Source organism: Lathyrus oleraceus, chromosome 7 (assembly GCF_024323335.1).
Source record: "Lathyrus oleraceus cultivar Zhongwan6 chromosome 7, CAAS_Psat_ZW6_1.0, whole genome shotgun sequence".
NCBI classification, from domain to species: Eukaryota; Viridiplantae; Streptophyta; class Magnoliopsida; order Fabales; family Fabaceae; genus Lathyrus; species Lathyrus oleraceus.
This window is the reverse complement of record NC_066585.1, coordinates 127,463,879-127,482,335: the sequence shown is the minus strand read 5'-3', so window position 1 is coordinate 127,482,335 and position 18,457 is coordinate 127,463,879. Positions and strand designations below refer to the sequence as shown.

The window sequence follows — 18,457 nt, the reverse complement described above, 5'->3', positions numbered from 1 at the left end:
TAGTAATTGAGTAGAGAGAAACAAAGAGGGGAGGGAATATATATTTTTGTTAAAAAATAAAAGAGTATCTTTAATAACTTGTACGGACAAAAAGTTGTTCTATGATTTAGTGAGGGACAAGTATTTCAGTTTTTGTCCAATCATTTATCTTGATTTTTGTCTTGTCCCATAAATAATTTTTAAATCATGTGTAGGACAATTAGAATTGTGTTGTCTAATCCTTTATTTTTTAGCAAATTAAACGTACCCAAAGGGTCTGCACGACAATTAGAATTGTGTTGTCCAATCCAGTGATTGTGTGTGTGTGATTGTGTGTGTGTGGTTGTGTGTATGTGTGTATATGTGACTGTATGTGTGTGTGACTGTGTGTGATTATGTGTGTGTGACTGTGTGTGTGTGTTAGAGAGAAAGAGTTTATTTAATAGAAAGTAAAAGGGTATTTTTGTGTTTTAAATAACTTATACAATAGACAAAAGAGTATTTTCGCATTTTTATATTGTAAATATTAATCACACACACACACAGAGAGAGAGAGAGAGAGAGAGAGAGAGAGAGAGAGAGAGAGAGAGAGAGAGAGAGAGAGAGAGAGAGAGAGAGAGAGAGAGAGAGAGAGAGCAAGAGAGAGGAGAAGAGAGAGAGAGAGGATAGAGAGAGAGAGAGAGGAGAGAGAGAGAGAGAGAGAGAGAGAGAGAGAGAGAGGTAGGAGAGAAGAGAGATGAGAGAGAGAGAGAGAGAGAGAGAGAGAGAGATTTATATTTTTAATTAAAAATAAAAGAGTATTTTTGTATTTTAAATAACTTGTACTATGGACAAAATGGTATTTTCATATTTTCATATTATAAATATTAATTGAGTAGAGAGAAACAAAGAGGGGAGGGAATATATATTTTTGTTAAAAATAAAAGAGTATTTTTTAGTATTTTTAATAACTTGTACGGACAAAAAGTTGTTCTATGATTTAGTGAGGGACAAATATTTCAGCTTTTGTCCAATCCTTTATCTTGATTTTTGTCTTGTCTCATAAATAATTTTTAAATCAAGCGCAGGACAATTAATTGTCTTGTCCAATCCTTTGTTTTTTAGCAAATTAAACGTACTCTAAGGGTATGCGCGACATATTCAATAAAAAGGCGTCATATTCAAAAGACAGATGCTCGAACCAATAAAAGGATGAGTTGTTGGGAAGAATGATGAATGAAATATATGTGTTTGCCCTACCCCAAAGATTCCTTCCAATTATATCACTACAAGTAGAGTTTGTTATAAGTTTGTTAATTTGTTAATGTCTTAGATGATATATATATATATATATATATATATATATATATATATATATATATATATATATATATATTATATATATATAATATATATATATATTATATATATATAATATATATATATATATTCATGTAATTATTAGATCCCTTCAATGGAGTACCATATTTTAAATAAAATTCAATATGAATTCATTTCTCATTTCTATTTTATATTTTTTTAATTTTTCTTTCATACATGAAAGTTATATGGTATAAGAGAGATACTTGTTTTGATAGATTTATTCTTCAACAATTTATTTATCATTTTCACCATTTTACTCCAACCCAAAACACATCAAGTTTATCATAACATATTCATCAATATAATTCATATATGTTCATTCTTCCTTCACGGTGTTGATTTCTCTAGGTTTAGTAACTTGAAAAAGAAGAGTTATTGACAACAAATAGATAAGATTCAAAAGATCTATTCAAGCCCTTCATTTAAAAGTTGTTTATCTATAAAATTCAAAGAAACTCAGAAAATATTTTTTCGCTATCATTGATTATATATTGTTTATCTATAAAATTCAAAGAAACTCAGAAAATTACTTTTACATCTTTCCTATAAAACATGCGTTAAAAAAGATAAAAAAATATTTTTAACTTTTTTAATAAGTGTGAAATATTATTTTTTTTTCTTTTAAATTATTATGGAGTAGTATTTAATGTTGGTAGTTGAATCATCAAATAAAGCTAGAGATATTATACTAATAAATTTTACTTTTATGATATATGAAATCAAGAAAATTAATTAAATTAATATGAAAAGTTATAAATGTGGACGGATGCAGTATAGAGATTAATTTATTAGTTAGTTAGAATTTATTACAAGTTAATTAGTTTGTTAATGTCTTACCTACTATATAGAGCATCTCATGTTTTAATATAATTCGATACGAGAATTCAAAATATAATATATACTTTTAATATAATTTAATAGGTTTTTTCTGTAAGTAAAGTTTGATCAAAACTCAAATACAAAAAGAACCCTAAAATTAATTCGGAAAAGAAAAATTCAAACATCAGCAACAATCAAGGAAAACAAGAAAAAATATTCTTGCAAAAATCGTAAAAGTTGTCGTTGGAATGTGAAAATTTTCTATAACAGACCATTTCCAAACTTTTAACTTAATGTTCCAAATCAAATTCGGGACATCGTAAATTGTCCTGTTGAACATTATGTTGTTCCTATGAATCCAAATACTCCACATAACAGCTAACCAAAGCATCCCCTTCTTTCCCTCTATACGCCTTCTGAAACTTGCATATTCCAACCCAAAACAAGAAATTCTGCCAAACTGAACTAGTTCCCGTCGCATTAACATTTAACCAATATGTAATCTTCTGCCAAACAGCCGCCTCCCCCACACACCGAAAGAAAAGATGATCCATATCTTCGACATGTGATTTGCACAACACACAAAGAAGGTCAATTGGAGAACAAAAAAAAGCCTCTCGGGTGAAGCTTATCCTTTGTCAATTAGATCTGGTACCCAAGTAAAATCATCCATCATCTGCATATTTGGGCAGAAATTATCCAACACTGCACAAAGATCCTATAACAAGAGAACACTAAAATTCCCCAAGGCATGGGTAAGACCAAGATAGCCCCATCGTCACTGGCCCTGCTCCTAGCTACCCATGGCAGCCACTACACCAGTCTTTCTGCTACTAACAAGAAACAACTCAAGAAATCTAATAGAAAGATATTATGGACCTGTCCATACCGCCGTCCAAAAGGGAATATAATTATTGTCACCAAGCGAACAACATATATTACCTGTAAAAATAGTCCCGAAACACAACAACGATTTATCTACACTTAATATATCCTTCCACCACGCCGATTTTGGGTTCCTTCTACCTTCTCTTTATCCTAAAATAATTTTAACACGAACATCTCCATAACAGGCCTCAAGAATCTTGCTCCATAACGCCTCTTTTTCTTAGAGGATTCTCCATTTCCACTTAAGAAAAAGGGCAAAGTTCACGCTCTTGATGTTTTTCACCGCCAGGCCACCCAAAGAAAACAGATAACAAATCTGCTCCCACCCTACCCAATGGATTTTCCTCCTAGACTCAAAATCCCCCCATAAAAATTTGCTTTCGAATATTCTCAATGTCATTCCAAATCTTGGTAGGAACTTTGCAAAAAGAAAGAAGGAAAATAGACAAACTGCTCATAGCCGATTTGAGCAGAGTAATTTACCCTTCCACTTTGCAAACCTCACTCTAAATTTGTCCACCAAGAACTTCTACAACTTTAAATGACGAGGGTTGATTCCAATAGGGATCCCAAGAAACGGGCTCTTTAGATGCAATCCTGCATGAGAGAAAGTTAGCAGCAACCGACAAGAAATTTTGATTGACATTGATCCCAATAACTATACTCTTGTGGATATTGACCCAAAAACTAGAAACCAACTCGAACCCTCTCAGCATAGCTTTGTTGCCCATAAGTTGTTCCAACTACCTTCACTATGATAAGCGTGTCATCAACAAATTGCAACAAGTCAACATTATATAAACCTTTGAAGTTGAACCCTTTGAACACTCCTATCTTCGAAGCTTTCCTAAGAAACCCCACAAGCCCTTCCGCAACTATCACAAACAGAAAGGGAGAAAGGGGATCTCCTTGCCTTAACCTCATATGAGCCTCGAAATCCTTTGTAGGGATGCCATTCACCAATATCGAAATTTGACTAGAAAAAACAAAATCCTTCATCCACTCCAACCATTTTTTTATACCAAAATTCATTCTCTTCAGCATATACCTAATGAACTCCCAGTTAACCATGTCATACGCCTTCTCGAAGTCAACTTTGAAAAGCAGGCAATCCTTTTTAGTTCTTATAGCAAAATCAACCACTTCATTAGCCTCCAAAACCCCGTCAAACAATTGTCTACCTGGAACAAACGCAGACTGACTACTAGAAACCAGTTGACCCAAAACTTTCTTAAGCCTTAACGCGAGCATCTTAGATAAAATCTTGTGAACACATCCAACCAAGCAAATAAGCATGTAATCGTCTAAACCCAAAGGAATTTTGTTCTTAGGAATAAGGGTCAAGAAAGAAGATGAAAAAGCCTTGGGCATCTTCGAGTTTCCACAAAAGTCCCTGAAAAACTTGCAGAATTCCTTCCCAATTAAACTCCAACAGTTCCTAAGAAATACAAAATTGTACCCGTCTGGACCAGGACTCTTTGAGTCTTCACAATCCCAACCTGATGACTTGATTTCACCATCAGAAAAACTATTTTCCAACAATACGGTATCTACTTCTAAGAGAACCTTAAAATCCACACCATCAAGGTCAGGTCTAACAGCAAAAGGTTCTAAGAACTTCTCCATATAATTTAGTAGGTTAAATTATAGTTTTGGTCCCTCTATTTTATCTGATTCACGAAATTCGTCCTCCTATTTCAAAATCAAATAATTTTGGTCACCTTTTATTTTATTTTTACACTATAAATGGATAAAGTATCAATTTTTTAAATTATATTTTTTATTTATAATATTTCACAAAATATTTTTATACGATGATTTGAATTTTTTTCACAAATAACATATCATTTAAAAAAGGATAAATCATCAATTTTAAGTAAAAAAATATGAAGAAGAAAAAAAAACTAAAACTATTTAAGATCAAACTTGTAATTCATTTCTCATTTCATTTTATATTCTTTCACTCACGTAAACAATAATATCAAAGAGATGATTATTTCATCTACCAACTCCAAATTTATCAAAATGGAATGCTTCCAAATTTTAATGCTTATCCTCATGGTTGGATACTGAGTATCTTTCAATAGTCTTACCCTAGTAGTGTTAATAATAACGAAAGTTTATCAAATTGGGAAGCTTCCAAAATTTAATGTCAACACCACCCAACCAAATTAATTACCAATCAGGCAGGTAACTAGATATAGATGTCCTGTTTATGATCACCAAAATATTTAAAGCATATGACCTTGATGTTTAATAATGGGTCCCCTTTTTTTATCCAATTAGTTGGAAAAATTAATCACACAGATAAATGGGCCCTAATTTAAAGAAAAAACAGACAATACATTATCTTCAATCTATAGTTCTCAAATGATAATATTGACCTATATATATCAATATATTCTTTTATTAAAATGTTCACATCTTGATATGAATAATCATATTTCAAATTATGAAGAAGTAGGAGGCTAAAACAAATAGTGAAACTCCATAAAGCACCTTTCCCTCTTTGCTACCACTCTTGACTTGACCTACTCCTGTATTTGTTCCTTTTCCAGTGGCATTACTGGCTGCAATCAATGAATTAAAAGTTAAAAATTATAACTCTTAATTTTTAAAATGAATTTTACATTTCAAAAGGTGATCCTTGAAAAAAAATTGAAAAATTCTAAAGTGGTCCTTGAGACAAATCAAGAAGAACAATTTAGCCTCTCATAAATAAAAAGGTACAAACTTACCATTTTAAGATTAGAATAGTTTTGTAAACAAATAAGTAAGTGACCCTTTTGATTGATATTTGGGATTTTAGAGTATTAAATTAGTACTTTTGTTTATTAAAGACTTAATATTTTGGTTGATAAAAAATAGCAGTTTGTTTAGCAATGAGTTTATAGCTGTTAACTAAAAATTAAATATATAAAGTTGAGTAAAATAATTGTTAAATTAACTAAGAAAATAATTGTTAAAATAACATAAAATGATATTTTTAATATTTTTTTTTCAATTTTAATATTAAATATATAAATGAGTGAAAATAAAACATATTAAAAACTATAAATTCAAGCACTATTTTAAGTAACATATTTAAAAAATTAATTTTAACTAACAAATTAATATTTTATTTATTTAATGATTAAAATTTTATCTCCTAAAATTAAATAAATAAATGAGTGCGCTGTCACGAATTTAAATACACACTTGTGTATTTAAATATCAACTATATCGAGACAAAACAAATATATTTTTATAATTATAAACATAAGCTAGCATTTTATTATTGTGATAATATTACTTTATTTTTAAAAAAATTATATAAATATTCTATACACTGATAAATAATGTTTACCTGAAGGAACTGGGGTAGTACTATTTTTCTCCAGAGTTTCCTCAAAGTCCTCAAATATCTTAGCCTCATGAGATTTAGGTGACAAATGCAAAAGATCTGGAAAAAAATAAGAGAAACTCATCAACATATAAGAGTAACAAAATAAAAATCATAGATTAAGTATAAGATATTAACTTACCAATACACTGAGTTACATTAGTAGGTGACTTACAATCAGCTGGTAACTTAAGAGCAAGTGTGACATTAATACTAAAACCAAGGTTAGGGTCATCATGATCCTTAATAAGAATACACAAACATCTTTTACTCTTATTAACAACATCCTTAACACCAGTGCAACAATCTATGGTTGGTGTTTTGGACTGACCACTTACAAAAGGAAGACAATTGGCCAAACCTATGAGTTTGTCTGTGCATTCTGCTTTGTCTTGGTTCACATCTGAGGTTACAAGACCAAACATAAGGACTAGGAAAATCAAGGAAGAGAAGAGTGATGATAGATTTTTTGCACTTTTGTAAACCATTTTGATGATGAAAGAGTAGCTCAGAAAGTGAGAGAGAGAGAGGGAGAGACAAAACAAACAAGAAATGTGTGATATAGAATGGAAACACCTACACCTCTCGTTTTGATATATGTTTTTATTTATGGTATAAGGATTTGTTTTTTTGATTGTGAATTGTGAGTTGTGACTTGAATTGAATGTTACCTACTTTTATTTATTTATTTTGTAAAACTTGTTGGATAAAAGATGGGGGAGATTAAAACTGGCTGGACAAAGTTCTTTACTTGTGCTATTCTTTATAGATTTTTATAACTTGTGCAATAATGACCAGTAATTGTTCACTTTTAATTCTAGAATGAAGAGAAAAGTGATGTGTAAGAAAATAAAATACAGTAAAATTATCGTTAATTGTTCACCATAATTCTTTTACCCAAGTCCAAGGATGTTGATAGTATTGACAGATTTAGACCTATAGCAATGTGCAATTTCAAGTTCAATTTTTTTTCCAAAACTCTTGTTGACAGCTTAGCTTTTATCATGGCTTTGATTGTCTCTAAAGAGAAAAAGGGATTCATTAGAGGGAGAAATGTTATAGATTGTGTTTGCTTAGAATCTGAGACCTTTAATATATATGCTAGACAAGAAGTCCTTTGGTGGCAACTTGCCTCTAAAACTGGATGTGAATAAGGCTTTTGATACCTTGAACTAGAGTTTTCTTCTCAATGTGTCAGAGAAATTTGGCTTTGGATCTACCTTATGTCATTGGATAAATGTTAATAGTGTTTCTCATGGTTACTTTTTATGTGGTAGAGGATTTACGCAAGGGAGACCCTCTCTCTCCAATGTTCTTTTGCTTGGCTTTAGATGTTTTCACTAAAAGTACTGTAAATTTGGTGGATGAGGGTCATTTGAAACCCATGACAAGACATATAGCCATACCTACTCATGTCGTTTATGCTGATGACATCTTGGTCTTTTACAAAGGAATTATTGAAGATAATAGGTGAAATGTTTGTTCTATTTTATTCCTCGACCAAAGACGGGTTTATAAAGTGAGAATACAATCAATACACTTAATTATCTTTTTAATGGGGAATACAAAAATAATAATAAAAATAAACAGAAACAATCAAACAGGGAAATAAATTATTTTCCAACACCCTCTCAAGTTGGTGCATAGATATCTATTATGCCCAACTTATCTATCAAATGCTCAAAGGTAGGTCTTGCCAAACTTTTGGTCAAGATATCCGCAGTTTGCTGACTTGAAGTCACGAAAGGTAGACATATGATTTTAGCATCTAACCTCTCCTTTATGAAGTGTCGATCAATCTCAATATGCTTGATTTTGTCATGTTGAACTGGATTATGAGTTATGTTAATATCAGCTTTACTATTAGAGTACAATTTCAATGGAAGCTCAATTTTCATCTTAAGTTCTTCCAGGACTCTAAGGATCCATAATCCTTCACAAATACCTTGAGATATAGCTCTAAACTCGACTTATGAACTACTCCTTGCTACAACTCCTTGTTTCTTGCCCCTCCATGTCACAAGATTATCCAAAACATAAGTACAATATCCAAATGTTGATCTTTTATTTGTGACTGAACCAGCCCAATCAACATCGGTGAAGATAAACACATTTCTTTCACTGGTTTTCTTAAAAAATAATCCTTTTTCAGGATTTTCCTTCATATATCTCAGTATCCTATAGACTTCCTTAAGATGTTCCTCAAAAGGACAATGCATAAACTGACTCACTAGACTAATTGAGAAAGCAATACCAGGTCGGATGTGTGACAAGTAAATCAGTTTCCCAACCAATCTCTGATATCCTCCAGTATCAACCGGAACATTACGTTCTCCCCCAAAGTTTAGCATTAGCATCCGTAGGGGTATCTACAGGATGACATTCATTCATTCTTGTTTCTCTCAATAACTCTAAAATGTATTTCTATTGTGAAACCACAATACCATTATTTGACCGAGCAACCTCCATACCTAGAAAATATCTCATGAATCCCAAGTCCTTGATTTCAAAGTCTACTTCCAATTTCTCTTTTACCCTTGTCATTTCCACTGGATCGTCTCCAGTAAGGACAATATACAAACAATAAGGGAAGCAATTTTCCCATCGTGGGAGAACTTTCTGAACAAGGTGTGGTCAACATGTCCTTGGATTTACCCTTGTTTCTTCATGGACTAAGTGAATTTTTCAAATCAAGCTCTAGGGGACTACTTTAATGCATACAAAGACTTATTTAGTTTGCATACATTTGATCCAAATTTGTTTTCAAAGTCAGGAGGAATGTCCATATAAACTTCTTCTTCTAGATCGTCATTAAGAAAGACATTCTTAACATCTAACTGATGTAGGGGTCAACCCATGTTAGCAGCAAGAGATAAAAGAATCCTTATAGTATTCAATTTTGCAACAGGAGAAATGTCTTTGAGTAGTGTATACCATAGGTCTGAGTAAAGCTTTAAGCCACCAAGCGAGCCTTGTACCACTCAAGTTCATCTTTTCATTCTAGACAAAAATCCATAAATAATTTTTTCATAATGAAAACGAATATATCTTCAGCAAGAGGTTTTGTAAAGATATCAGTTTATTGATGGTCTATATCAACAAATTTTAAGTGAAAAATACCCTTCTGAACATAGTCACATAAAAAGTGATGTTTAATTTCAATATGCTTAGCCCTAGAATGTAAGATAGGATTCTTAGACAAACAAATAGAAAAAGTATTATCATAGAGAATAAGAATGTTACTCTTGAATATCTGATAATCTTTCAGTTGACTCTTCATCCAGAGTATCTGAGTGTTGCATCCATAAGTTGTGATATATTCAACTTCTGTTTTTGAAAGCGCAATTGTCGATTGTCTCTTGCTGGACCATGAGATCAGATTGTCTCCCAGAAGTTGACAACTTCCAGAAGTACTTTTCCTTTCTATTCTGTCACCAACATAGTCAGCATCACAATAGCCTACTAGTTTATATTCACTTAATTTTCTATAAACCAAACCAAGGTTAGTAGTACCTTTCAGATGCCTAAAGATTCTCTTAACAACTGTTAAGTGAGTCTCCCTAGGGTCTGATTGAAACCGAGCACATAAGGAGACACTGAATAAAATATCAGGTCTAGAAACATTTAGATAAAGGAGAGAGCATATCATACCTCTAAATAGCTTCTGATTTACCTTACTGCTTACATCTTCTTTCTCCAAAATGCATGTGGGATGCATTGGAGTCTTTGTTGGCTTGCATTCTGACAAGTTAAACCTATTTAGAAGTTCCCTTATATACTTGCTCTAATGAATGTACGTTCCTTTTGAATGTTGACCAATATGAATTCCTAGAAAGAACTTGAGTTCTCCCATCAGACTCATTTCAAACTCTGCCTGCATTGAGTTAGCAAAATCCTTGTACAACGAAGCATTAGCAGAACCAAAAATAATATCATCAACGTAAATTTGCACAACTAGAATATCATTCTTAAAGGTTTTACAAAAGAGAGTTGTGCCCATTTTCCCTCTAGTAAAATCATTTTCCAAAAGGAAGTTACTTAGTCTATCATACCAAGTTCTTGGAGCTTGTTTCAGACCATATAACGATTTTTTCAGTTTGAAAACAAAGTCAGGATTTTGAGAACTTTCAAAACCAGGAGGTTGGTGCACATACACTTCTTCAGAAATGTATCCATTTAAGAATGCACTTTTAACATCCATTTGATAAAGAATGATGTTATGATTGACTGCAAACGAAATTAAAAGATGAATAGACTCTAACCTAGCAACTAGAGCAAAGGCTTCTATATAGTCTATACCTTTTTGTTGACTATAACCTTATGCTACCAATTGATCCTTGTTCTAACGACTTCACCCTTCTCATTGAGCTTGTTTCTAAAGACTCATCTGGTTCTAATAACATGGAAACCCTTTGGTTTCTGAACAAGATCTCAAACTTCGTTTATGGTGAATTGATTCAGTTCTTCTTGCATAGCCAAAATCCATTCATTATCCAGAAGAGCTTCATCAATAGATGTGGGCTCTATCAGAGATACCAAACCCATACGAGTTTCTTTAGAAGGTTTGAATGAAGATCGAGTTCTGACTGGTGCGTCTTTATCTCCCAAAATCAATTCTTTAGAATGAGAAGTTCTTAATCCACTCTTATTCTGATGAGTTGGACCAACAATGGCTTATGTTTGAGTCGCTTCTGAGTCTTTTGCTTCAAAGTCCTTTGCTTTTCCATCTGAGTCTTTATCTTCAGATTCTGAGAAGTTAATCTTCATATCTACAAATTTCTCAACTAGCTTTGACTTTTCATGGTCAAGCTTATCATTGAATGTAACATGAATTGATTCTTCAACAATTCGTGTCTCGATGTTAAAGACACTGTAGCCTTTAGAATATCCTAACAATAAGCAATTTTGTGCCTTAGAATCAAACTTTCTGAGATTCTCTTTAGTGTTCAACATAAAATACTCACAGCCAAAAGGATGAAAGTAAGAAATGTTGGGCTTTCTGTTCTTCCATAATTCATAGGGATTCTTACCCATAATGGGTCTAATAGAAATCATGTTCTGAATATAACAAGCCGTGTTAACTTCTTATGCCCCTAAATGCTTAGCCATATCAGTTTCTTGGATCATGGTGCGAGCCATTTCTTACAAAGTCCTATTCTTCCTTTCTACAACTCCATTTTTTGTGGAGTTCTAGGACATGAGAAATCATGGGAAATTCCATTTGTATCAAAAAGATTTTCAAAATGTTTATTTTCAAATTCTCCACCATGATCACTTCTGACTCTGACTATTTTGCAATTCATTTATGTTTGCACTAGTGAGCAGAAGGTAAAGAATACAGAATGTGACTCATCCTTGTGTTTCAAGAACTTTACCCATGTCCAATGACTATAGTCATCAACGATGACCAATCCATACTTCTTACCACTGATATAGGAAGTTTTCATTGGCCCAAACAAATCAATGTGCAGAAGTTCTAACGGTCTAGATGAGGACACAACAGTTTTCTCTTTGAAAGATGTTTTAGCAAACTTCAGGTTGGGTAAGCCTCTATGACTAATCCAAGCTTATTTAGATGAGAAATACTTCTCATTCTAACATGGCCCAAATGTATGTTCCATACCCATTGCTCCTCATTAACAGACATTAAGCATTTTACATTTTGATCCTTAATATCAGAAAGTCTGATTTCATAAATGTTGTTCTTTCTTTTTCCGTTAAAAAGGATTGTACCATCTTTCTAACTAACATGCTTATAGGACTTTTGATTAAAAATTATATCATAACCATTGTCACTAAGTTGACTAATGGACAATAGGTTATGCATCAAACCATCGACCAAAAGAACATTAGTAATAGAAGGAAGTTTACCGTTACCAATAGTTTCGGAGCCAATGATCTTCCCTTTCTGGTTTCCTCTAAAACCAACGAATCCTTCAGGCTTAAGTTCCAAATCTTGGAACATAGACCTTCTAACTATCATATTCGTGAGCATTCACTGTCCAGGTACCATGAGTGGTGTTTCAACTGAGTTGCTAAGGATGTCTGCAACATAGATGATCTTATCCTTAGGTACCCACTTTATGGGTCCTCTTTTGTTAGTTTTTCCCAGAGTTTCTTACAACTTTGGGTCTTTATGCAGAAGGAAAACCACAGGGAATTTGTTCATGATACTTAGGTTTCAGAACTGAGTTCTTACCCTTTGTATATTTCTGTGCAGAAAAATCAAGCTCAATGCCAACAGGCACGAAATGCTCATAGAGAGGTTTCGGTTTAAACTTCTGACTTTCGTTAGGTTTTATAGTTTCTGTACAACCTAAACCTTTCTTGTCATTTCTTCTAACTCCATAGATCAAATAATCCATTTTTCTTCTATCTATGCTTTTAGCTAGAAAGTATTTGAATATTCTGTCATATTTGAATGTTCTGTCATATCTAATGACCCATTATTAGTGTTCCCAAAATGTCTCAATTAATAAAAGGTCAGTCCCAATTAATATTAATTAAGTCAATCTGAATTCACTATGTACTCTATTTATCCCAACTGATAACTTTTAGAGCACATAGGAACTCAATTGATCTCAATTAATAGGAATTTGAGTGTTTAAGGAAATACGGGGTATTACATCCCCCCTAAATAAAATTCATCCTCGAATTTGAATATTACCTGGAAGAGATGAGGGTAAACTTCTCGCATTTCAGACTCTAGTTCCCAAGTAGCATCGCCCGCATGTGATTCATCCCACTGAAACTTAACCAGAGGGATCTCCTTATTCCTCAATACCTTAATTTCCCGTCCTACAATACAACTTGGTAGAGGTTCGAAAGTTAGGTCTGCTTCTACTTCTATTGAATTTGGAAGAAAACGCTGAAGAGAATCTGGAATGAACTTTCGAAGTTGAGATACGTGAAAAACATCATGCATTTTTGATAGAGAATGTGGTAAGGCTAATTTGTAAGCTACTTCACCAATCCTCTCTATAACCTGGTATGGTCCTACGTATCTCGGACTTAACTTTCGCGACTTAAATGGTCCCTTCAGTCTCAATCTCGGAGTCACCTTTAGGAATACATGATCACTTTCATTAAATTCTAATGGCATTCTTCAGTGATCTGCGTAGCTCTTTTGGCGATCTTGTGCCTTCTTTATCTTATCACGAACCATCCTTATCTTTTATGTAGTCTCTTGAATAATCTCCGGTCCTAAGATTCTTTCTTCACCAACTTCCGTCCAACACAAAGGTGTTCTACATTTCCGTCCATACAAGGCTTCATAAGGAGCCATCCCGATACTTGCATGGTAACTATTGTTGTATGCGAATTCAATTAATGGTAAGAGCTCCTTCCAAATTTTCCTCCACTTTCAAGTACACAAGCTCTTAACATATCCTCCAGTGTTTGTATCGTCCTCTCAGTTTGACCATCTGTTTGAGGATGATTAGACGTACTCAAACATAACTTCGATCCCATAACTTGTTGGAATGCCCTCCAAAATATTGAAGTAAACTTTGGGTCTCTGTCAGACACAATACTAGTTGGAACACCATGCAGTCTTATGATTTCTAAAATGAACAACCGTTCAAGATGACTTGCATTATAAGTAGTTTTCACGGCCAAGAAGTGTGTAGACTTAGCTAACCGATCCACAACCACCCATATTGAATCATAACCACCTTGGGTCCGAGGTAAACCTACTACAAAATCCATTGAAATACTATCCCATTTCCAAACTGGAATCTCTAAAGGTTGCAATAAACTGCCTGGTTTCTGATGTTCAATCTTTTCTTGCTGGCACACTATGCATTCCAAAACATACTCTGCAATATCCTTTTTCATTCCAGGCCACTGGTAGTCCTTCTTCAAGTCTTGATACATCTTCGATGAACCTGGATGGATGGTAAATGCCCCCTTGTGGGCTTCCTCTAAAACTTTTCTTTTCAGTTCGGCATTATTTGAGACACAAATCCTTTGATTAAAAAGAATAACTCCATCTGGTGATTGAGTGAAACCTGGTTGAGTTAACATCTTTTGCAACTTCCCATCTATCGTTTGTCCTTGTTGGATTCCTTCCTTTAGGTTAGAAGTAACATTTAAATTTCCCGTTATCACACCATTCTGCGTCCAATTAAACTGAAGGTTAAGATCTCGGAACTTTTCCAACAATGTGTATTCTAACATCATTAACTCCGCTTTATGCATCTCTTTCCGACTTAAGGCATCTGCAACCTTATTCGCTTTCCCTGGGTGATACTTAAGCTCAAAATCAAAGTCTTTCAAATACTCCATCCATCTCCTTTGTCTCATGTTCAACTCTTTCTGGTCAAATAAGTATTTCAAACTCTTATGGTCACTAAACATCTCAAAACGTACTCCATACAAGTAATGTTGCCACACCTTCAATGTAAAAACAACAACAGCTAATTCAAGATCATGTGTTGGATAGTTCTCTTCATGAGTTTTCAACTGACGAGAGGCATATGCTACAACCTGACCACTCTGTATTAACACCCCTCATAATCCTTTCTTAGAGGCATCACAAAATACTTCATAAGACTTACTAGGATAAGAGATGATTAAAAGAGGAGGAGCTGTTAGTTTTTCCTTCAAACTCAAGAAACTCTGCTCACACTTCGAATCCCATTTAAAAGAAATTTCCTTTCGGGTAAGTCTAGTCATTGGTAAAACTAACTGAGAAAGCCCTTTAATAAATCTTTGATAGTAAATTGCCAAACCTAAGAAACTTCTGACTTCGGAAGCATTCTTCGGTCTTTCCCAATTAATAACTGCTTTGACTTTAGATGGATCTACTGATACTCCTCCTTGTGATATGACATGACCAAGAAACCTCACTTTGTGTTGGTGTAAGCCCTAGAGGCCAATACTTTTGGTACTTGTATCGAATTATTTATTAATAATAAAATGCTTTTTCTTTATTATGTTTGTCTAATAAAGTCCCTAGAATAAATAGTCCGTTTAATGTATCAAGTGTGACTTAATCATGAGATCACATTAAACATAAGGACACTATTCTTAAAGTATCCATAGTCAAGCTTTATTGTGAAGTGGGATAACATTAAAGCATTAAGACTATTATGTATATAGACTGATGATCACATCTCATGGATCATGGATAAGGAGTTATCAAGTCTTAAACATAGGTATGAATATTAAGAGTAATATTTATACTGGATTGACCCGCTATGGGAATACTATATAGAATGTTATGCAAAGTGTCATAAGTTATTCTCATGGTGATAATGGTGTATACCACCCTTCGACCTGAAACCACTATGGACCCCAGATGTAGAGTCAGGTGCCTTATTGTTGATCAAACATTATCCGTAACTGGATGACCATAAAGACAGCTGATGGGTACTCCACGAAGCGTGCTAAGGGACATGAGTGACCTAGATAGAATTTTCCCATTCTGCGTAACAGGATAAATGTCTATGGGCCCAATATTGAACTGGACAAGGATGACACGGTCTATGCCTTGTGTTCAATATAGACATAAGGGCAAAAGGGTAAATGTACATATAAGTATTATCACAAAAGTACTTGTCAGATCACATGACATTTTCGTGTCTTAGGTAGCAGTGATGTGTTGCTATATACCGCTCACTGTTTATTATATTAAATACGTGATTTAATATAATTGTCAATGCCACGAAAACCTACAGGGTCACACACAAAAGGACGGATTGATGAGAGATAAAGTAACTAAGGAATACCGTAATGTACGGTGTCCTTAAGTGAATTATAGAACATCATAAGGTACAATGTACTTAAGTAGAATACGAAATATGGTAAGGTACCACGCACTTAAGTGATTTTGGCATATTATAAGATATGGGCCACATACACTTGAGTGGGCTTTTTAGCTTGCAACCCACACAAGTGGTTCTATAAATAGAACCCTTGTGTAGAAGCATTTGTGCAGTTGCAATTTCGTTTCTCTCTCTCTCTCTCTCTCTCTCTCTCTCACTCAAAGCCTTCATTCGTAGCAGCTAGCACTGAGATTGAAGGAATCCGTTCGTGTGGACTGAGTAGAGGCGTTGTCATCATTCAACGTTCATGATCGCTCCGTAGATCTGCATCAAAGGTTACAATCGCCACAAGAGGTAACAATTTTATCACTGATCATGCCCATTCGTAAGGATCACTAAAGGAGAAATTTTTAATTCCGCTGCGTTTTGGATCACCCTTCTCCTTCAGTGGTATCAGAGTCACTTACGAAACCATGCATCTGATAGCTGTTTATTTTCTGTATTTTTTGTATTAATACGATTAATAGACATAATGAATCAAAGAATAAACGAGTAATTAAATTTGGCATCATGTGTGTACGATTTGGATGATTGATGTCGACTATGCTTCGGAATCCGACATTAGTATGGTGAAGCAGCGATACATCGATCGTCCATAGGTTATGCAATTGAGATCGATCAAGTTATATATATGATATAAGTAATCTTGATGCAAAATACGGTATATATGATATATTATTTCTGTTTCATTCATTCAAACACTTAATGGTTGTTTTCCTTTGAGCGATCAGTGGTCGTTTGCTTCTTGATCCGACATTAGTATGGTGAAGCAATGACGTGTTGATCAATCATACAGAATCAACAATCGAGATGTGTTTGACGGTCTGAAATTGGTGCATTAGGATTAATGACGGCACAAGGGTTGTGTTGTCAAAGAGTTATGCGATTAGGGTTGTGACTGTGCAAGAGTTGTGCCTTAAAGTATCAAGTGTTGATGCGAAAAATGACGTCGATTTCAAATGAATTGTTGATTAAAATTTTCGGCTGACCGGAAAGCGGAACCCCCGTTCCCGCTGATTGGGCATCGGACCCCCGGCTAACTCTGCGTAGTGTGATTGGTCGCCGAAATTTAATTTAGTTTTAATTAATTAAAAGAATTAAAATTAATAATAATGTGTTTATTATTATTGTCTTGTGGTGATCCGTTATGGCCTTAGTTTTCCTTTATTTTGTTTTGGGTTTTTAAAATACGACCTGTGTGTCGTGCCTCTCTTTTAATCTCTTAATGTAACTTCTTTTCTCATCTCACTCCCTCGTATGTAAAACGAGTTTCTTTTATGTAATGTAATGTTATGAAGAAAGAGAAGAATTCAATATCAAAGGAGGACAACCTTGAAGATCTTGCTTGGAGAAGCTTAGATCATTATTAGGTCAGCTTAGGTTCTCTCATTGGCTTGGGAGAACAATTGCGCTTGGGGCCATAACTGTTTCATTATGTATGTTGATGCATGTGAATGCATGTTGATGCATGTGAGAGACGATTTATATGATAAATAAGCCGGTGAGATCAGAATAATTGCAAATTCCCTCAAATTAAATATTAAGTTTATGCTTTCCAAGTTTTAGCACTCATCAAGACTAGTATCGGATAATGTAGGTTTCGCCTACGCGAGGTGCATGTTCTATATTAGTAAGGTGCGATGGGATAATTGTAATATCCAATTGCTAAAACAATGGGTCAAACTTAACTAAACAAATTATAATAAGATTATATATGTTTAGAAGCAAGAGGTGGAAATGATCCATGTAATGGATTGGATCAAGGAGTTATTCACCCAACTAAAATATTCGAGAGTTGTATTAGATACAATTGGAAGGAGTTCCTACCTAAATAACCTAGTTTTGTGTAATCCGCCTACGCGGACATAAAACAAAGTGAAATGTGGATCTCGACCCACTAGAAAATCTTCCAACGGGATTTTCCGAATCAAATGGTGAGGGTCATTTGTTTTGAGTAAAATAGTGGAAGCATATTTCATTAAAGGCCTAATTAAATATGTTATTGATACTTATATTTTCATTATTTTCATGTAGATTACCATGACAACAAACACCTCTAGCAACATTTTGCGATCAATCCTTGACAAGGAAAAATTGTCTGGGACAAATTTTTTGGATTGGCACCGAAATCTGAGGATTGTCCTCAAACATGATAGAAAGATGTATGTCTTGGCGAAACCTGTTCCTGAAGAGGAACCTC

At 34.0% G+C, this 18,457-nt stretch overlaps 1 protein-coding gene across 1 annotated transcript; it reads right to left on the bottom strand.

Moving 5' to 3' along the window:
• Positions 1 to 5,370: 5,370 nt before the first annotated feature.
• LOC127107818 (non-specific lipid transfer protein GPI-anchored 13) lies at positions 5,371 to 7,302 on the bottom strand. The gene is made up of 3 exons (XM_051045144.1): positions 6,573 to 7,302; positions 6,395 to 6,490; positions 5,371 to 5,618 (listed from the first exon to the last, which is right to left on the bottom strand). The coding sequence occupies exons 1-3, from the start codon at positions 6,916 to 6,918 to the stop codon at positions 5,494 to 5,496; spliced, it is 567 nt and encodes a 188-aa protein (XP_050901101.1). The 5' UTR covers positions 6,919 to 7,302; the 3' UTR covers positions 5,371 to 5,493.
• Positions 7,303 to 18,457: the final 11,155 nt, after the last annotated feature.